At 36.4% G+C, this 22,491-nt stretch overlaps 1 protein-coding gene across 1 annotated transcript in view; it reads right to left on the bottom strand.

Annotated features, from left to right (window-relative positions):
• Window positions 1-22,491, bottom strand: part of ADAMTSL3 (ADAMTS like 3) — a 177,208-nt gene that overhangs the window by 134,295 nt on the left and 20,422 nt on the right. The window contains 1 exon segment of the mRNA XM_051628117.1: window positions 13,009-13,128. Coding sequence (XP_051484077.1) covers window positions 13,009-13,128 — 120 coding nt within the window.

Genomic DNA, 22,491 nt, shown 5'->3' with positions numbered 1-22,491 from the left:
TGTTTTGTATGATCTCAGCCTCTTTAGCTTCAGTTGAACTACGTGTACATATACCTGCACCACACACACAAGTTTATAATAAAATTGTTGACATACCCACCAGCTAAACAGCACTTAGTGACACTACCCTGCAGACAAATCAGCTTTCTCTTTCAGCTGCAGTTGTTCAGATCCAGCCTTCGCACCTCCAAATCTAAACAACTACCAAAGTGCAGCTGCAAAAGTCATCTCCCCTCCCACTCAAGGTCCATCTCCTCCTAGACTCCGTTGGTCTCCTGCCAAATCATACTCAAGTACCTTGTCTTCACCTACAAGATCTTGCATAGTAATAAATACTGTAGAAACAATCACAACGTAGTGAGGAATTATCAAGAAAATCCTTTTTAAAAAAACAGAGGAATGAGACCTTATGTTACGCCTCTACCAATTACAGCCTTGCTACATTTCACACACTACGTCCTCCTCCACTTCACACTCCCTTGCCACAGTCCCATGACCTACACATTAACAGTGCAGTTTCAGATTCTCCCCTTTTCCAGCATCCTACAGGAAAGATGCAGATCAGAGCAAGAACTCCATAGTGCTGCAAAACAGAAAGGGATCCCATACAGAACAGCACAGCCCCACACAGACAGGCTTCAGCAAACTGTCTCTCAGCTGCAATATTGCACGAGGTCTGGCCCCAGTCACAAACTGATTTACCCATTGCAGGACTAGACACACTGACTATCTCTCATTCTGGCCTGCAATACATTACATATGCAATGCTCGCCTTAAATCAGGAGGTAAAAAGGCAATGCAAAGGGACTTGCAAGCAGACTATCTGATTAGTGTAGTTACAGGACTGCAAACAGAAATAATCTTCAGCTCATTTTTCTTATCAAGCACAACACCATGTTCAAAGGTGTTGTAAACAGGTGGTTCTCCACCAGTCACTGTCTGCAACTTCATTGGACTTGTCTAGCAACACAGAGTTGCAGTTAGGAGATCAGACAGTCAGAAGATTAACTAAATCCTTAACAGAAAAAAAAAAAAATAGGCCTAAGACAAAAATCTTGCAAGCACGGTTCCATACAGTACAACTCCAGATTCCTGAATAGTTTATGATTCAGTAAAGTCTTCATTGTAAAAGACTGTATACACTTAAAATTTGCAAAGGTAGCAGCTTAAGTTATTTCTAGTCAGCTCATAAAAAAAAAACACCTGTCTTTAGCACTTTTTTCCTAAGAAAAAAGAAAGCCAGACATACTCTAAGCTTAGTGAAAAGATAAGATTCTGGATATAACACCAATATGACTTCACCCTTTATTTTCTAAGGGTTCAAAACAATACTAGACAAACGTTTATATAAAAGCATAAGGAATCTGCCAAAATGAAAGTGAAAACCCAGAAAATTATATTTCAGACACCTTGACATATTATGCACCATGCATGCTGTCAGCTCCACTGTCCTTTCCTTTGCTGTAGGCCGAACGCTTGAATACCAATCTTATGAAACTACAACTCTGAATTTATCCACTATATATAACATTCCAGATGTTGTACCAGCTGGGAACAGGCCCTTAGGCCATCTTTGGTTGATCTCTTAGTCACTTTCCAGCTTTTGCCAGGCATTCGTCCAAAAATATGAAGGAAAGTGCTAAAAACAGATGTCAGAGTTAATGGGGTTTTTTCTTCATGGTAGGAAATACAGAAAACTTGCACCCTACACCTATTCTATGAAATATGAATGTTGTCAACAAACTGTAAGTTAATTTTAAATTAAATTATAACGTAGCAAAGTTAATTTGTACATTATTTTTCTGACAACAGGCCAGTCTCCATCAGTCTGTTCTTTGAAAATATTACACGGTCATTTAGATTTTTTCATTAATTTGGAAAATCTTCTGATGTCGTCAATCTGCAAATATGGTTTCAAGTCCCTCATTTAAGAAAAAGTAATGCTTAAAATGTAAACTAGACTGATTGCAATTCATGGTACACTTTATGACAACGTTGGAGAAATGGGAGTTATTAAATCAGTACACATCTGAGCTATGGAAGAGAAGGACCTGTTGGCCCCATCATTTTACACAAATGATTTCAACTTCCACTCACTGCAATAAGAACAGGAGATGTTCAGCTCTTCCCAAGGGGTGCTCGCTCTCTGGGGTTTTGCAGGAGTTTAAGCACAGATTTTCAAAGAACAGGGCTGGAAATGAGGCCCTGATCCAGCCAACACTCTTGCACATGTGCATCTTTACTTATGTGGGTAGTTCACTGACGTAGATGGGAGTCCTCACAAGAGTTAAGTTATGCATGTGTATAAGTGTTTGGGCCCTAGACTGTAAGGTCTGTGCAAGAAAGGTCATCTATCCTACCTGCTCTAGACAGTCTTCCAAATTTTTTGTCTACACCAAAATATTAACAAACATATGCAGAACCAATTCTCTGAAAGACTTCATGGTGCTGCCAGCAAAACCTTGCTTCAGTATGCAGGACTTTGGTCTCATATAGCAAAGTACTGGAGATCATTTCAATTATATCTTAGTAGAATAATAATCTCTTTTGACACTCCAAAGACATGTTTTATAAAATGAATTTTTGGCCAATAGTCTTCATTAAAAGGAAGTTACTTAACTACACAGAAAAGACCATTCATAAGAAATATTTTCACCCTCCTTTTCTTTGCCTCACATTCATTAGAATGCAAAGCTGAAAATATGAGAAAAACAGACTACTCTGTAGCCTCAATATTGAAGGAGCAGAAGAACGAACATTAACTGGCAAGTTCATTGTAAAGCATAAAAATATCTTCAAAAAAGAGCAAAATCTTTTTTCAATTTGAATAAAAAGAACAGTGCAAGTTTAAAATGTAGCCCTAGTAACTAAATAAGATACTTAGGATATAATTCTGATTTATACATTAGACTGCATTATTACCCAAATGAAAGTAGTCACCACTCAGAAGTGGTAACATTTCGTTATTTATAATCTGATATTTGAACACTTTTCACATCACCTATTAGTAACATCAAAAAAACGTGCAAAACAATGCACTGCATTTCTTGTAAGTTCTTTTTTTGATTGAAAGGTGTAACAAAAAAAAAGTGTTTTGTCATGATACGTTGCATCGATGTTATAAGGCACTAGATGAGCTTTCTGAAAGAGCAGATTGTTTCTTCAGATTTATACCATATAAGCCCATAACATTTAGACAAAGCAAGATCACTGGCCTATATGTTACACATTTAAGCAAACATGCATATTTTTAGTAAACATGGGGTATAAGAGTGGAGTAGTAAACCATATGTTGTCCATATTTTGTGATCTGAGTACAACCTAATTAATGGAACAGATCAAATATTTTCAAACCAGAATTCATTTCAGCATTCATGGCATGCAAATAGGTTTACTCGTATAAATCCTCTCCAAATCTGCCAGCAGTGGGTTCAAACTAATCAAGTTTACTACACAGCAAGCCTTCACACATCTTTTTGACACCAGGTTTGAAAAAAAAAAACAAAACAAAAAAACACAACAACAACAAACACAACAAGAAAACACCACAACCTGTCACTCTGCACAATACTGAGGCTGCAACAATGCTTGTACTTCGTAGCATCTACCCCTTTTTCCAGGAATGCCATAGTCTAACATTCTGCAGTATTACTTCTGAGGTATCCAAATCCAACCTGTCTGAAATCAATGGCAAATCCTCTTTTGCATTAAAAAAAAATGAAGGCCTGATCAAAACTCTGTTGAAATTACTATGATTTTCGAACCAAAGCCTAAATAATCAGGTAAAGGAGAATATATCTTGTATTTACAATTGCAACCATCTCCCAAAGGTTATTTTTAAAGTTACAAAATTATCCAGTATCATACAGCAACATATTACTACTAATTTTTCTCTAGTCAGCTTCATAAACCCACAAATCAGCTAAAGGTTTAGTGCCTTTTTAAAGTCCTTTTCTTGTGCAACATAAAACTGTTAGCAGAAGAAACGCTTATACCAAAGCACTAAAATATTTTATCTTATGGCATGATAACACACACAAAAGCCAAATTTTGCTAGCAATAAGGTATTTTTATAAAGCTAGATTACAGCGGTTCAAGTGGCTAGGGGTCAAGTTTAATAGTCTCAGAGTATTGAAAACAGTCCAGATTGTTTCCAGTTCTCAGAATTCTGTCTGTCACTCCTCCTAGACCCAGAATCAGCTTAACAGTTGCCTGTCTATAGGAAAGGGGGGGGAGAAGGTGGAAAGATGAAAAGGAATATTTATATTTGATTTGCCAATCATTCCACAAAGCATTAGACCTACAATTTGTGCCAAATACATTAAAGTACTGAAGGCTGCTCAAGTACAGCATTACTCTTTACCAAAGATCACACTGAACACTCAACCAAAGCATTGAGTACCTTCAACCATTGCCTTAAATCACATGCAAGCATTTCTTTCTGTAAACACTTTCACACATGCAAAAAGATCTATTGACATGCAGGACATCCTGCACATTGGAAGTCATACCCAAAGCTTCAATGGTTTCCTAACTGGAATGGCTTAAAGGGATTAGAAAACAAGGAATATTTTTTACAATACCTCTCAAACAGAAGATTCATACATAAAACAGAAGCAAAAGAAGATAAAAAAGCATTGAGTTTTCATAATGCAAAAGAATCAAAGTAATTCCTTATACTTCCTTTTAATATATTTTAATACAAAACATTCTCCCAGTTCTGTTACTGAAAACCATGGTCATCATCTATATATTTTAGTCCCACGCTGAGAAGACACCACAGTTGGGCTCAGCAGCAGTGTTGGTGGGAAGCTGGAGAGGCAGCCTGACGTTTGAAACAGGCTGCACCAGGAGGTTTTATCAGACATTACAGCTGCATCTGCCTATCTGAAATCTGCGTGAACTTTTTTTTTAAGCCAAACTGATTCTGAAGATATTCTTCTACCTAGCCTAGCTCTGATCCTGAAGGGCTTTCTTGCCAACCCTAAGACCTACCCTGCAAATCAGTTCTGTTTTCTGTAACAAAAACAGTGAATAACTGTGTTTTCCTCCCTTCGGAGATGCTTGACCTTCTTTTTAATCAATCATTACCTTATCATTCCCTGAACATAACCAAGTAAAAAGGGCATAACTCCCCTTTGCAAACTGAGACAGCTGCTTATAAACCAGCCTAAAGATTTAACATCCAGTCACTAAAAAAGAGTTCATGTCCTTCCTGGCCAAGCTGCAGCTGGATCACTCAACCACATCACATTAACGCACTTTTGTCCAGTTAGATATCAGAGAAAGCAGTTGCTGAAAGTTGGGAAATAGAAGAGGCAGTCCTCTTATTTTGTCATTGTATCAACAGCACATGGCTAATGTGTGTTGTGAAACCTCGTACAGTTTGTTTCACATTAGGAACTTTAAAATGCTTCAGATCTTACAGTATCACAACCTGTAACACTTTCTAAGCCCTGAAAATAATAAATATAGTTGTCAGCAGTGATTCTTTCAAAAACCTACATTTATGATTTTTGCTGTTGTTGCCAAAATTTGTAATTAATGTATGTAATTTTCTTCCTTGTGACCAAGTATCTTTTGAAGTCTAATAGTCAGTAGAAATAATTTAGGTTTACTGGCAAAGCTGACAGTTATTTTGAAATAGTGTGAAGTGAAATAACTGTTTGAAGTGGTAAAGAAATTGTTCTTTAGCTCTCCCAGGGCTGGTTCATTATGCAAGTGCTAATGATATCAATGACCATTTTAATTATTTCTAGAAATGAAGCCAAGAAATGCAGATTTTTAAAATAAGGCTTTTCACTGCATTCTCCATACTAGTGCCATACAAACTGCAAAAATATTTAGATTTAAGTATATCTTCATTAAAAAAGTCATTGTGACATCCAGCTTGTACTATAACTGTTTTCCGTTCTGGACAAGCCTGAAAAAAATTATTGTCAAGGGTATGAAGTGTGTTATCCACATGCTCTACAATGTAAATTCCATTTAAATTACCTATATCCTTGCAAAAAAAAATAATAGTTTTATCAGAAAAAACTTACATGAAACAATGAATTTTATCAAACATTTTACTCAGCATTATTTCAGAGCCAGTATAAACTGAAATTCGTATTTTTGCATGAAGGGTTTCCATGTTAACAGAGAAAAGCAGCTATAAATTTTTATGAGTCTTTTAATGTCATCTGTGGCATAAGCAGCACAGAAGAAAAACATTCAGTTCATCCCATTAATCCTTCATGAAAAATGCAGCAATACAATAATTTTATTTTCTCATCTGGGCAAAACTTAAAGTTCTGAGCTGCTTGAGAAGTTCAATAAGTTTACCTGTATTCTTGAAAATGCAAATACAATCAGTTCTGATCTTGACTGAGACTAATGAGAAGACTAAGCTTTAAAGTGTATTTGCATTCTGCAAACAAATCTATTTACCACTGGGTTTAACAGCCTAAAACAACCTCTTTTCCAAGCGCAATCTAAAGAATGGCTTTTCAGTTCCAAGCATTGTGTTTCCTACAGTACTTGAAATGTGTCTTTTTGATTTAGAAGCAGTTTTCTGCTATATGTCAATGAACTCTTATTGATAGATTATAGCAGTGGCCCATCAGCATTGTGTAAACATGGGATCATTTTTGCTACTTCCAGACCATTCAGTTTTAATTTACAAGTCTGAAGCTAAGCCTTTATCAATGTCAAAATTCTTTGATAAGTACATGTGCCAGGTCCTGGGGGTGCACTGGGGGCACGAGGAGGTCAGTGGTAAATTCACATTATACAATATAATTTTCTCACTGTTTAATCATTTTTCTCCAGTAAAGAACATCAAACTAATATCTGGTCTGTATATTGTTAATTCATTTAATCAGGTGTCTTGTTACTACTTCAATGTAGCAGAACTGAGTTGAAGACTTTAGAGTGTTTGCCCAAGTATACATCCTTCTGTCTGCTTCTAGGGGAAAGAAGAAAGAAAGACTATTTTTTCGGAAAAATACCCTGAGCTTACAATATTATTTGGTGCTTTAGAAAGTGTCAGTTCCCCATTTGGTTTCACAATAAACAAAAATATGTTTTAAAAGTTTTCAGTTCACTAAGCAATCCATCACACAAGGATGTATCAGTAATTATATAATTGCTTGGCCATACATAGTCACACACTTGCAGTAAGCAATTAGCCTAAGTAAAATTATTGTTTGAATAGGATCATGCCTACTGAATTATGCAGTACCAGTCTCTGTAAAAGTAGTTTTGTAAGTGGTTTTCATTTGTAATTGTAAGTGGTTTTCATTTGCTCTTAATCCCCTTCTCCTTTCCCTCTCTGCCACTCCAAATCAGAAACACATTTCACTTGATTACCCTAGTAATATTTTTTTATTATTAAAAAAACCTGTGAACAAACATAGGTGTAAAAAAAGAAAGTGAAAGATTTAAAAATATTAGGGAACACCTCACATCACCTCGAGATTTCCACGAAATCACCAAATAATCAACTTTTTCTTCACACAGCCTTACAAACACATGGCTTTCAATTCTTTGACCATTATTTGAAACTCCTTATTAACATCTGTAGGATTAGGATGAAGTACCACAAACCTGACCTCATAATTTTTTATTTACACAAGATGTCCCCGCTAACAGAATGGAACCAATTGCAAGATTCAAGACAATGGAACTTATGTTACTCTAATATCTGAACACTGGTTGAACACAGACTGCAAGGTCAGTCCCTTACTCAGCTGAAGAAGAATAATTCTAAAATAATACTCAAATTCAGGTAGTCAAGTATTAGCAGTTACAACTCTGGTGTTCAGAAAAAAATCAGCTCACTTTCAGAATACACAAATCAAACTACCAGCACTGTTTGTTGGTGCAAGGTTTGCATTGTAGAAAAACATCTGAAATAGTTCATGTCCCCTTCAGAAGAGCTTGTTTCTTTCCAGAAAGAATATTTAAATGGAGAGCTAGTCATTGAGATTCAAGATGTTAAGTCCTTTTTATAGTTCTGAATGCTTCTTCAGGGTATCAACAAAGATGTCATGTTGTGGTGTAGCACAAGTTTCTGGATCCTTCTCAGAATGAGAGTGCTGGGGCTTTATGTACTTGGTAGCAGGCATGCTGCTGACTACAAATTTTACTCCCTTGTCAGGATTAGAACTTGTCTTCACTGATGTGTTAATTTGAAATAAGTTTGTCCTTTGTATGACTCGTCTCCAAGTCAAAAAACTTCTAGCTCCATTTCACTGGTGATTTAAATGCAAACTAGCTGGCAATGGAATAAAAAGGCTTAGACTAGGAGCAGAAGCCAGCAAGCAGCTGATACCCAAAACCAGGCCATGTCTCACTTCCAGTTCCATGGGCAGACAAGGGAGGATGACAATCCACAGAAGGTGGAGAGGGGAAAGCAAAGAAATTGCAGGAAAGATGGCTGCCATACCAGCTGGATCCTTAAGACCACCTCTGTCCTCATAATAGTTTGCTTCATATGACATGAAAAACCATACACTGGAAACATGAACATTTAGTGCTGGCTGACTACAAATAAAGAGGTGAAATAAGTTCCATCAGTTTATTTCTACATTAATTTTTTTAAGTAATCCAAGTCTTGGGTTCCACTGCCTTTGTTTTAATTAACAATTCAAAGACCATCTTTCTTCTCCTCAAAAACAGAGCAGAAACCATGCTAGAGTATTTCTCTTTGTGGAAGACAGAGCATATATCAGAATATTTACTCTCCCAATTTTGGCATTCACTTTACAGCAGAGTTTTTTAGCAAACCCAAAGAAAGGTTAGTTATTAAAATAACTGTACCAGCCTCAGCCTGTGTGTTACAACTTCCACATCTAGTTGAACAAACACACTGCTTTCTACTTTAACTCATGCATCTAAGCACTCAAGTCTAAAAGTGCAAATTTTCATTATTTTAATTGGTTCCAAGATGCTGATATTTACCAGTCTTCCTGCCTGCAATTTTTTAAGCAAAATATTTGTTTTGAAAGACTACATTTCTATGCCAAGATTGGACTACTTAGTGTGGCACATGTCTAATTCCAGAACCAGGTCATCCTTGTCATGAATTTAAATTGGTAAATATCATAAAACTTAGGAGTAAGGTCAGCTAGAAAGCTAGCTAGTCCAGCAAACAATTTCTCACTTTAAAGAAAATAACCTCTTTCTTTTTTCTTTCCCTTCCCCCTCACCCCAAGAACTGTGTCTTTCAGCCAGCCAATCAAAGTAGAAATGTACTCCAAACATATTCAGCCCAACTAAGTTTTCACTGCTGTCCTTGTTGGTGGTCCGTCATATGGAATGGTTTTAATACTTGGAAGCAATACCTTAAGTGTCAGAAAACAAGAACATTTTATTTCTACAAGAAAGCTTTCCAGTACTACTAGTATTCTGGAAAAGAAAAAAAAAAATCCTTGTAGAAGATTAGAAGGTGAAAAGCCAAAAGAAATCAAAGAAAACTAGGAAACAACTCCTTATGGCAAGGTTCAACTCATCTCGAAGTTGGGGGAAGGGATGTTACTTATATATTTATTTTAAAACTCATTCATAAAGTATAGGAGAGGAGCCTATTTTTTCAAGCCTCAAATTTCTAATGGCAAATGAAGTCTTTGGCTACGCATCAAAACCTATTTGGTACTAAGTTAGATTTAAATTACATGGACTCAATTGAATTTTAGAAACGCAGTATGCAATGCACTGATGCAAGACCTTGCCTGCTGAACAGTGCAGAAGCTGTAAGAAAATGTTCAGTGTAAACTCTGTAAACTGTTCTTTGGGAGCCCTCGAAAGTATTTGCCTTCAATCACTGGTTTTCATTTTCCCTGAAGACAAAGCAGTAAATGTGTCAAAACTATAATGTACCATTCTGTCCAAATGTCACCTCAGGAAACCAAGGTGGCAGCATCTGATCAGCTCCCAGCTCCCATAAGGTATTTTCTTCTATAGTCATAGAAGGGGTAAAAAGATACATTCACTGAATTCTGATAACATCCAGCCAAAGAATTTCATCTGCATGTAATTCTTAAAGTACACACATAGCAACTGAATATGCAAAGGGGTTAGTGCAATTCTGGACAAAAATGAGAACACAATCCTGCCAGATTAAACCAGAATAAAATGTACTATCCTGCATGTACAACATGAATCCATATGTAATTCTGCTGGGCTAGAACAGAGGACAGTGTGTTCCCGTTAATATTTACTCATCTTCCATTTCAAACTGCAAGCTCTTCTTTTCAGATAGCAAATACTTTTGAATATTTAAGTAACAGCTAGTGCTATTTTACTGAGATTACTTACTAACAAAGGAATGAATGATCCTGATTAAACTGGCTCTCTGCTAGAAAAATACCACACACAACAGCCAAAGAAAACCCCTTTGAAACATTCCTGTGTTTGGAGGATGTAAGGAAACTAATCTTGGATCATGATGATGATGCTACATAAAAATAATATCCACCTATCCCAACAAACTGTAAACTTTATTGGCCTGGATATGAGGAACACTGCAAGGGAGGAAGGGAACACTTGGGAAGCTAGAGAAGGATCACTTTTCCTGGAAGGATCTTGAGAACTTGTTGGCTAGCCAAAAGAACAGAGGTTGAGACCCACCTTCTCCCATCATTTGGCCACAGCCTTAGGAGCCTCTCATTCCTTTTATCTATTCTGCTCCCTTCCATGAATACAGATGAAGGCATAATCTTCACAATAGAGTGGGTAAGACTGATCTCTTGCTTTGTTTGGGGTGAAGTGCTCAAGGCTATATGCTTTTCCAATTTTCAACTAAATTAACATAAACTTAGGACATACAGGAATATCAGGATGCTGTAGGAATGCTCACAGGACAATTGTGGTATTCAGGAAAAAAAATGATTCCCCACAGGTCAGTATCCCTTCACAGTGGGGCAGGACAAAAAGTGAATTGCTGAAATTCAATTTAAGTGTGTGAGAAAATGCTACTACTTTTTAAAAATTATTATTATTATATGGCAACCTTCCTGTCCTGATTCAATTCCCATGTCAGATATATTGGGTAATTAAAAATGACCTTTTTAAGGTACATACATTAGTCCTTTTGTTCACCTGCATATCATTATCACAACTATGATACATCAAGCTTACAAAAATTTGAGAAATTATCTCATGAAGGATTTTCACCCCCTGGTTTAAGATCTTCTTCCATTCATAGAGTAAATGTCACCAGCAGAATTAAACAGAACAAATAAATTCCAAGTTTTCTGGCTCAGTTTGGCTACATGATAAAATTGAGTTTTGTATTAATATTTCTGCAAAAACATAACTGTACATTATTACAGTCCTATTATTAATGTCCTAAAAAGTTAAGGAGAGTAATATATTTACTGACAAATGCTTGGTTTATTCCCAGGAAGGTAAATTAAAGGTATAGATCAGTTCCCATCTGCATTCAATGTATTCATGTTTTTTAATAACACTTAAGAACTGAATTTCCTTTCAAAAGAAGCTGCTACTAATATAGTTGCTTTTACTTTCAACATGCCAATATTTTAGCATGATTTTGAGTTTCAAGAACTCAAGCTTGATTTCATACTTCTTCTTAAGTGTCTGGGAAGAGTGGACTTCAAAGCTGAATCACATTTGTGAAATAACAGAACCTGACTATATCCCAGATCCAATTCAGATTCTTATGGAATTAATGGAAAACTTTCCATCAAATGGAATTGAGCATAAGACTGGCTTCTGTATAGAGCTGTGCAGGTAGTTGAGATTTTCTGAGGGAGATTAATTTTGGTTTTTAATCAGCTGTGTCCAAACACTATTCAAAGACTCAGATTATCCCTCTGTTAAATTAGATTTATCTTCGTTAATATGTTTTTCATTAATGGAAGCTATTTTGATCACAATATATAACACTTATAAGGTTTTTCAACTACTGTCATTAAATACAGTCTGAGTTGCAGGCTATTGATTTCCCACATCTTGGTCCAGGAGATCTCATCTAAGTACCCTTTCTGTTGAAAAGCAAGACCCTGTTGGGCAGCAAAAGTACGACTTACTGTAAACATATTTAAACTAATGCACAGTAGCTCACCATGCTTTCTCTTTAGAGTAGTCATGAGCAAACCATTTTTCTCAAAGTAGCTCCTGCAAGGAGACCATCTTTCAAACTAAAGCTGCCAATGACTTGACAGAACCATACCTTATGACTACAGGGCAAGTTTGGCTCTTCTCTCACTTTTACAGGGAGTTTCCTAATGAATTCCCTCCTCTTCAATTAAGAAATGTACCGTAAGTGTCTATGAATGTAATTCAGACAGTTTTGATGTGAAGTTCAATTGACTTCTGGAACACATTGTGTTATGAGTAAATTTCCACAGCATGCCACACATTTCCTAGGTTTACTTTAAAGCTTTTGCCAAGATTAACAGCATTTCTTTCATGTTGCTTTCTTTACATTTCTTACATTGGTATCTATATTCCATGTTTAGCATAATGTTTCTATGGGTCTGGAGAAAGCATTAAAGATCTTTAAAATACATAATTTGCTGCTTTCTAAACACTCTGCTTCATCATTATAACACTTTGCATTTGTTTGTAATTCACTCAACATTGCCATCTGAAACTTCATGAACTAATGAAATGTGCTGACTTTTCACAGGCTGGGAAACGCAAGATCTGCTTTATACTTATTTATCCATTAAATAAAACAATTCAGGATAGATAAAAAAATCACAAAGGACAGCCACCTCTAATTCTACACATTTTACAGAACTAACTATAAACATCTATTGACACATAAGTAAAATGTTGCTTCCATCACTACATTCTATTAACATTTTCCACAAGTGGTTTTGATCTATTATTTCTACAATAAAGTCCATTCATTTTAATTTCATTCAAGTTGATTCAAATTTGTTGTGTCTTCAAAAGACAACACTCACTTTGTTACTTAACTTGTTTCACAGTCATATGTATCTCAGAGTTACATGAACATGACAATATCATTTTCATACATGGCGCACTGACCTGGTCATCGTAACGGTACGTGAGGAATTGTTCCCCCGTGGTATCCTCAAGAAAGCTCCCCTGTGGAGAAAGTGCAAACTCAGGCAAGAAGTATGCACCTTGGGACTGCTCTGCTCTTGTCTGTAAGAGATTCAGAAAGGTCACATTACTGCTACTACAAGCACAAGTAAAAATGTTAAAAAACTATGCGTATAATTACAAGGCAGAGACAAACATCTGCAGGGGGAAAAAAAAGTGATGTGTTTTCAGGCACAGGATTTCTGGGTGGCTACTTCGCTAGAGGTCTGTAACAAGAATACACCAAATGCTTACAGGGTCCAAAGCTGAACAAAATGCCTCAGTAGTAGAATCCTCTATTAGACAAAAAGATACCCTCTCTGGCTTATCAACCATCACTGCTGAAAGACACTGCAAACCCCACTGGAATAGCAACAGTGAGCTATACTTACTGGCTGCTGCAGATAACAGGCTTTTGATTAGATATAGTTTATCTGTTCTTACAGGAAGATAGAAATACACAGACTCACAGAATAACTCTTCTTTGAATATATCCTGAGAGCTCATGTAGTCCAACCTCCTCAAAGCAAGGTAACTTGTGAAACCACAACACAATAAACTACTTTCCTATCCTTCAGGAAGGAATTTAGAAACTGGGAGCGGAGAATGACTGGAGTACGCACCAGGCAGTGGTCCATATTAAATCTGTGTGCTATTCACAATTGGTGAAGCATTTGAGAACAGAGTTGGAGAGAAAGAATGGCCTGTTTCAAGCTACAAAAGAGCTAAGTCTCAGTTGTCAGTGTCTTCGACTGGACTGTCCAACACCTGGGCTCTTCTTAGACAAATGGCTTTTGCTCAACTGATCTATGCACATTTAATGATCATAACACACCTTCCACATGCTAGACATGCTGAACACATGCTGGGTGAATACCCTGTCATTGTGCTATAGGTCTAAAGCATCCCAGATACATTAGCAAATGTACTTCTCAGACACTTATGTCCTTATTCCTACTATATTGTAACTCTACCCTGAGCAGCTAATTGGTTTGCACACTCAAGAAAATAAGCAATCATATTTTGAATGCAGAATATTGAGTCCAGCTGTAGTATGGGGAAAGTGGAGAGGGTAAGGAGATGAAAATTACCTTCCAGGAGGTTGAAACCTTTCAGGGAAAAGAACAAGGCATGAAATGTACAAGTTACCATTGGAAATTTCCCAATGAGTCAACTTAGTTTAATTAAACTTTGTAATATTTTGACATATGCATAGTCATTTTACATGAAAGTTAGCAGTTACCATCAACCAGTTTCCAGAGTGTTGGCTTGAACTGTACCAAATATAGGTGTGTAACCTTCGTGCCAGATAACTTGAGGTTTCAATTACTTGAGTAATCCACATAATTCAATCATTTTGTGGTGGAAAAGGTAGGCAAGACCTTCTGCAGTTTCTCTCTTGCAGTGAGTTCACTTTCTGACACTCTCAACTTACCTCATAAAAAAGCAGATGATACATCATTTGCAGTATGGGTCTGGAGAACCTTACATTGCTTTTATTTTGTTCTGCAAAGAAGTCAGCTTCTCCGACTGTAAACCTCATCATTTGTGACAGCGTTAATTTAAAGTACTTGTTTTAAATCAAGCAATCTTCATATAAACTAGAAATAGCTTGCAAAGGACATGCCTAGGCTAGGGTAAAAGGTCATATTTCAGCACGCAAGACTGAGCAAGATTTTAAATAGGATTTTTCCATCAGGCCTGCATAAAAGTAATTCATGTTCACATCATGTTATCATGATGTTTCTATAAAGCCTATTATAGCAGCAGTCTCACTTGTACATTTCAGCCAATTGACTTTAGGCAGAACCATGAAATATGGAGAAAAAATCTGTTTGATAACAACAGTTTCCCCATCAAGCAACCAAGGGTCCCATAGTTATGCTTCATGCTGAACACAAGCTGGCTGCAGATGATGCAAGCCTTGACAAGTTAAGTAAAATCCAAACATGAAACTGCCTGACATAATCTGGCATTTTTCCCCCAATGGCTTCAATGGGCTATCAATAGATCCTATGTGAGGGAACATGGCAATGATGTAATCCTATGATTTCAGCACAGGACTAATGGATGAGAGAGATGCATTCTAAATCTTGAGTGAGCTGGGTTAAAGCACTTAACATTTCTACCTCAGTTTCCCCGGGTGCAAAACAATTAAAACACCAACTGATCATATTAGTGTATTGTGAAGTTTAGTTTATGTTTTTAAAATACTCTGGAAAAGAATAGTGTTAATGCTAGCAACCTATAATATTTTTGAAAGAGCTGCCTAATTTACAGACAGAAGAGAATTCAAATTACCCCACCACACTTCTTAAATAAATATATGTGTCACACTGTTGCTTAATTTCCTATAAACAAATTTGTCAGAAGGATATGCAGTGATTAATTTGCTTGTGTTTCTCATCTTTATAAGCTAAACATTTAAAATAGAAAGTCTCTGGACATTCACCAGTATTATGCTTTGAACACAAAAGATGTCAACATTTGAAGCTGAAATAACACTTTAATAAAGACGATGTGAAAAACTAAGAGCTTCTCACACACATTCAAATTTTGTATTAAAAGCAAATGAGCAGCTAGCCACTGGAGAAGCAGAAGAATGCTTGCTAGATTAAGGCAAGTAAAATCTGGCTTCCAAGCATGGAAAATTCAATATAAGAGATTAATGTTTTATAAGGTTACACAGGAGGTTACAATGGAAACTGATCTGCTAGCTACAGCCAAAGAACTGCTATCTACCCAGTGTAACTAAAATAAGAATGCAGCAAAGCATCTAAACAAAAACCTACCAAGTACACACCATGAGTTGTCATGGCAAACCAATATTGAAGCCAAGCAATTAGAGGTGACAAATCAAGAAGCAAACTTTAAAAAAAAATCAAAGCTTCAAATGTTCAAAGAACTCTTTTGGCATCAACTCATCAAAGTATCAAGAAAACATTTTTTCCCCTCTTCAAATAAGCTGCTTGTATCCAGTGCACTTTAATTCATACCTTGTACTGAACACAACATGCTGTTTCCCCTTAGTCCACTTTATTCCCCACTGGGGAAGCTACCACTGTTCCTTGAGAGGCTTTTATATTTCTATGGGTACATTTGCTGAAACCTAATTCCAATTTCAACAGCCTGTGGGTTGATAGTATATTTGGGATCGCCTCTGAATGACTTGGCTTATCCAATATAATTCATGTTTTAAACTAAAGACTGCAAGCTTCAGAAAACAGTTACATTTTAAGCTAGTGTTTTAAGTCTGTTTAACGGCCATTTCAATGTTAATAGCTCTAAGTTAACTGTGTCAAATTACAAGTACACTTGAGATTTAGAATGGGCATAAAAAATAAAGTTTTTTTTATCTTCTTAAGCACATGAAAACTGAAGGTGATAATGTAGCTAAACCAGTTATAATAATCATTGCATAAAATCAATTGAAATCAACATTTCAGTTACCAAAGAGCTGTGTACTACTGTACTGAAACAGAAGAAAGTTTAGAAGTTGAAAAGAAATTGGTGTTTGAAAATCTTTGGGTATCAATTAATCAGAACATGCAGCTTATTAGTCAGAAACTGAAAAAAATAAGGTCTTCTGTGCCAAGTTGTTCTACCTATGTGATCAAGAGGAACTATCCTGATAAGTAGATAACGTACATAGGTTCTGGAAAGTGTGAAATGGCACTGGTTTTATTTAAAGGCTTATGCTCTGAGCACAACTTTCATCTCAGGTTGTGATTGCTTCCTCACTCACCACTCCTCACCTGAGTTCTTAGACTAAATTACTCTTCCACTTCCCATTGCAGAGAACAAAATTAATCACTTCTATCCAAGCTTCTGGCTTTTAGATCGCTCTCCACTGAGACCTGCATGTTGTCATTTTTACTGCTGCTCAATTTCATTGCTCTGTGCACTGCTTTGACTAGAAGCATCTGCCTGAGTTCAAGTTGCTGGATGTGGGAGTTTGATACTCTATTACTGAAAGCAAGAGGACAATTACTGAGTGCTTCCCAGCCAGTACCGACAGGAGCAAGTCACACGGCTGGGCAGAATTGAGTCTGAAGATGCAAATGTTGTGCATGACCAAAGGCATATTTTAAGGAGATGTGCTTATTTCAAACTAGCTCTAGTCAAGCCTATGGACTGAGTATCTCTTAGTGATTGAAGCACAGCAGGAATGCTGCTGGGGCACATCTTCTGGTTCTGTTTGACCCAAAATTAATCCTGTTATCACACCCTGTACCCAGTACATAACAAACAACTTTAAGTGCTCATTTTGCTTGATACCTAGGATTTAACTATTGCCATCCAATTCTCAAATCAGAGCAATCACTAAAATGTAGTTTCCTTTTAACTAAAAATTACAAATATTAAACATTGGTCATTGCTTCCAAGGTGCAGATTAAGACTGTCATCCAAGGATTTAAACTGCTATTGTAATTTCAGGTAAATTAAAAAATGTAGTTTAGTCTACAATTCTCAGTGATCATTTGATACAAAGACTATGACAAAGTTCAACCAAACCTCAGAATAACATGCCCCTATTCTATTTAATCATAGTCACCAGGAGACTGGAAACTAATTGTTCCATATTTATATATAAACAGCAGCAGCTTTAGAAAGTGAGCTTTCTGCTAAGTCTGAGCTGTGAAGGTCAAGAAGATGAGAAAGCAGAGATGGAATGTCTTAAAGAAATTACTTTAGCATAATTAGAAATAAAACACTACATTCAGGTAGAGATGAATTTTTAATTTTAGAGTTTCTTGGCACCAAAAACCACATTAAGAGAGAAATAAGAACTGTGTTCTTATGTACACTTCTTAAAGTAAATCAGCATTACCTAGACTTCAGTCAACTCCCTACTAAGGCCACATGCCTGTTGAAATTGCAAACCAGAGAACTGTCTGGTGAACAAAAAAACAAACAAACAAAACAAAAACACACACACACACAAAAAAAAAAACAACACTTCAAAATTTTCTATTTTGAATGCCAACACAGACAAATTACCACACTTACCAAACCTGCCTTAATATCTTGTTTTTAAAAATAGGAACAGATGAAAGATACAGGTCCAGCCACTTAAAGCTTTATAATTATGCACAACTGCACTGTCCTGCTCAAGGTAATTCTATTAAAAAGGATCAGCATGGTGAAGACTGTTTGCTTCCCATACTTTTGTAGCTCTTTTGCTAGCTCTTGTTGGAAGGGGAAAATTGGGCAGAGTCCTGAGAGTGTTTCCAAAACCCCTGTTTTAAAGAAAAAGATGGTAAAAGCAGATAAAGTGAGAAAATCTGAGTTTTTAATGAGTTGTAAAAAACATGTTTGTCAGATTAGTATGCATGGCAAGTCCAATCATATACCAAAATGTGTGCCTTCCAGTTGAATCCAAGTTAAATATCTGCCTCCTGAGCTGCAGCAGCATATGATTTATGCCCCAGGGAAGTAATATACCAGCTAAGTAGCAGTTCAGTTTAATGGATTTTCAAGGACTCCAGCACAAATATGTTAGAGCATGGCAGTCCAGCTTCATTACAACATGAAGAAGCGTGTTAGCAGATAAACAAAGTCACATGAGCAGTTCAGAACTTCAGATATCCTAAAGAATAAATATCTAGGAAGACTCAAATTAGCTTTTGTCATGGCCAAGATTTAAAAAAACAACTTCCTAATGCTAGACGCTCTGAAATATTCAGACCTCGCAAGTGAACTGAGTTTCCAAAGAAGCTGCCAGCAGCTCAGCATTTTTGGAAACCAGGCCAATTATTTAATTATTAATATTAAACTAAGGGGCCAGCTTTTCAAACCAGAATTAAACTATAAATGTCATTTCTTCTAAAAAAGAAAAAGGTCTCCACTGAACTGATGAAAGCAAACCTTTTCTTCAGAAAAGAACCTGAAACACTGAACATGACTGTCAGATTTCATCAGGGAACTTACAAGTGAGATGACAAGACAACAGGAAAGACTGAACCAGAAGTCCTTCCAGGGACAGAACTCATGTGTGACTCAAGGATTCTTTTTCTGTGGTGCATGCTCTGCATGAGAATCATAGAATGATTTTGGTCAGAAAAGCCCTTTAAGATAATCAAGTGCAGTCACTAGCCTAGCATACTGCAAGTTATTACTTAAGAATTAGTTAAATGCAAATTTCAGACCTGATTTAACCCAAATGAAGTAATTTTTCTCTCATCTCTCATTCTAAATCTGCTTAGAACATATAAAAATAAATTTCAAAATCTTGGGAAAGCGTGCCTGTAAATTGAAGATGCAAAGATCAGCAAAAGACAATTCGTAAGTGTTTGCAGAAGCCACCTATTTACATCACAGTAAAATGGTGTCAACAATGAACTTGGAAACTGAAAGTTCAGCTGTTAGTTGAATAGTGTCGACTGCTGAAAGTTGAATTTAAGCGATAACTACAATCATATTCACAACTGCAAGAAAGCAACTGCCTTCTTTGTCTCTGCTGCTCAAACCAAGCCCAAACTCTGCTCGTTCAAGCACTAGGAATCATTCTACTGACTTTAATGTGCTTAAGGTCATGTCATCAAAACAATAGGGCTCTATCTAAAATAATTTTCATTATGTAGATTTGCTTTAAAATTATCTGCGCTGGCAAAGTGAGGTTGCTTCCAGTGATATCAGTGGCAAAGTTCCCACCAACATCCTTACAGAAACAGTGCCCAAATATAACTGTAGCAGGACAACAGTCCATGATATGTAACACTATTAGGACTGTGACTAACACGAGACACTCAGTTCTCTCTAGCTTTGCATAAATAAGAGCCAAGGTGAAAAATACAGCACTCAGACAAGATGACCCTAGAGCAGTTCATTTCTCATAAAGTTAGAGACTGTGGATCAGATTCTGCTTTCAAAATAAGCAATACCCAATTATTTCCTTAAGTCTTTAGTTTAGTCTTGGGGGAATAGGCATAACAATATTTTGAGCCAATGTAAAAGCAATTTTACAGCATATGGATAAAACATATACTATAAAATCTGGGTATTGCTATTACCACTGAGAGTAGAGTTTCACATACAGAGGGCACAAGCCTTTTCTTAATATCAGGGAAAAAGGCTTGCAAAGATATGGATTTACCAGCAGTAAGAGAAGAAACTAGATAACAAACAAACAAAAAAATCAGTAATTTTAATCCCTATCTTCTGATTGCGTGCCACAGTGGTGATACTGTGATAGGATACAGGACAGCAGGATGTCTGCTTTATCTCCTTACAGATGCTGAGAAGCTGCATTAAATATGCCAGTGGCATCAATATTGAAAGGCTGAGAGGAACTGGCAGTATGGTGAGGGGGAACTGTGCCTGCTCAAGAGGGAAAAAGGAATTAATTCTTGAACTCCTATATCCTGTATAAACAGCTTGACTGCTCTATCACACTTCCCTGTTTATTTATGTATTTTATATAAAGATCTTGCCCGAGCAATTTATCTTAAATAAAGCACTCCCTTACAAGGCAAAAATTCTAACAATGAATTTAAATGAAGGAAGATTCCAGCTGCAATTTCTCTGAGGCTTGGTGCTTTGGGCTAGGGGAAGTGACTGGGGAATACTTTCACTTTTTCTTTTTCTTAAAGATTGAACTTTTACTAAAATCCTCTTGATGAACACTCATCTGTGCCTTAGAAAGTGAAAGGGAATGGAATTTTTAAAATCTTGTAAAAAATCTGGAAATGAGACTGAAAATATTATTTCATTAAAACTTCTTTTTAAAGAAAGACAGACATAGGTGACTTAAGTATTTACAAAATGAGGTTTTTAAATCCCTTCTGTCACCATATATTCCACTATTGCAAACAAAACTCTTTTTATTCTTATTTATTTTTATTATTTATCATTTATATGTTCCAACCAAATAACTGGTAAAATTCTTGTCACAAATCCTTCCAGTGTTACTTAAGCATGTTTCCTTGGGACACTACCTCCTATTAATTGAAGTTTTTTGAAGGTCCTTATGATGTTCATAGAAAAATATGCTACAAACTTACTGTCACCATCTTAGCAAAGAAACCAGTATAGCCTGTAATATTTTTTTTCTAAACTTTTGTTAGTGTTCTTTATCATAAACACCATGTGGTGAAGCTTTTTTTGCTAAACTGACAAACTGCTAAGAACTAAACAGACTCATTCGCAGGAAATAAACACACAGTCTTTCATATTTATCTATGAATGCAAGATACTGGAGGAGACTGGAAGCACAATCTTTGAGGAACAGCAGATTTATTTAGAAAAGGCAAGAAAGGAGCACAATTTAAGGATATGTAGGATCCCTGTCAGAGACAGTGACAAATTAACACATGCACTGAATGAAGATTTGCATTGCTAATGGAGTAAAAAAAAGCACAACATTACATTAGAAATGACAGAGTCCAGTTTCTTCCTTGAGGAGTAGGAGCTTTTATCATGGAGGGGCAAGCAAGACATCTTAGTCTCTTTGGCAGGTCATGCATTAACAAAGGATTTAGGGTTATTCAATGTTAATACAAAAAAAATGATGATTGAACACCACATGAGATGAGAGGCTGTAGCAGGCAATGGGCTGCAGGTGTCTAATCCTTCACTAGTGAGGTAAATAGCACCCAATAGGCTTGCAAGGGCAACATCATCTTCTAGTAAATTACTTCCTTCTCACCCGCTTACCCAGTATCCAGACTGGATAATTGCTCTAATAATGCCAAAGAAAGGGTACAGGAAGGGTGTGAATGCTCCCAGGTAAGCAAGAGTTGCATCTAAACATGAAGCCTCCTAAAAGTTAATATAAAGCAAGAATTCTGGGCTGGTGAAGCTTGATGTCACCACATCTTAAGAAACTCTGCACAGCCCTTGCAACATGCCCCCCATTTTTTCATTTGGCCACAGTGATATGCTCACACAGACATGACTGAAGGGCTCAGGGTTTAATGAACAATATCCTCAGCTAGATGGCCAACCTTTCTCCATGCAGCTTTAAACACACCAAGGAAGACAATACAAGTGGACAGCAATTCAGATATATATGTGTGAGCAAAATCGGACCTAGCACATTGTTGGGTACTGCAAAATTATTGTTAGCCACTATCAGTTAAACAGTCTAATGATGAAAGAAAGTAGGATTCAAGAGTTTAAAAATACTTAGTTCCTATACAGGATATTACACAGTTAGAAAATACACTTATTTCTTATATACTATAGTACTATTCATCAACAGATCTCGTGTGACTCCAAGTTGCCATTATCCTCATTTTACAAAGGCTGCTCTCAGGAAAGCCTGGCTAAGAATGACATGAAACTCCTGACTCAGATTTTCCTGATTTATTTTTTTTTAAGTGAAATTATAACCTTAATGTTATGTTAGTGTAATTATTTGTATTTCATTTCCTTTCAGGTTTTTTTTTTTTCTTCAAGAATGATATAATTTGAACTGACATAGTA

The sequence above is a fragment of the Apus apus genome, chromosome 10 (assembly GCF_020740795.1).
Source record: "Apus apus isolate bApuApu2 chromosome 10, bApuApu2.pri.cur, whole genome shotgun sequence".
Taxonomy (NCBI): Eukaryota; Metazoa; Chordata; class Aves; order Apodiformes; family Apodidae; genus Apus; species Apus apus.
Note: the sequence above shows the minus strand (reverse complement) of the source record. Positions and strands in the feature narration are given on the sequence as shown.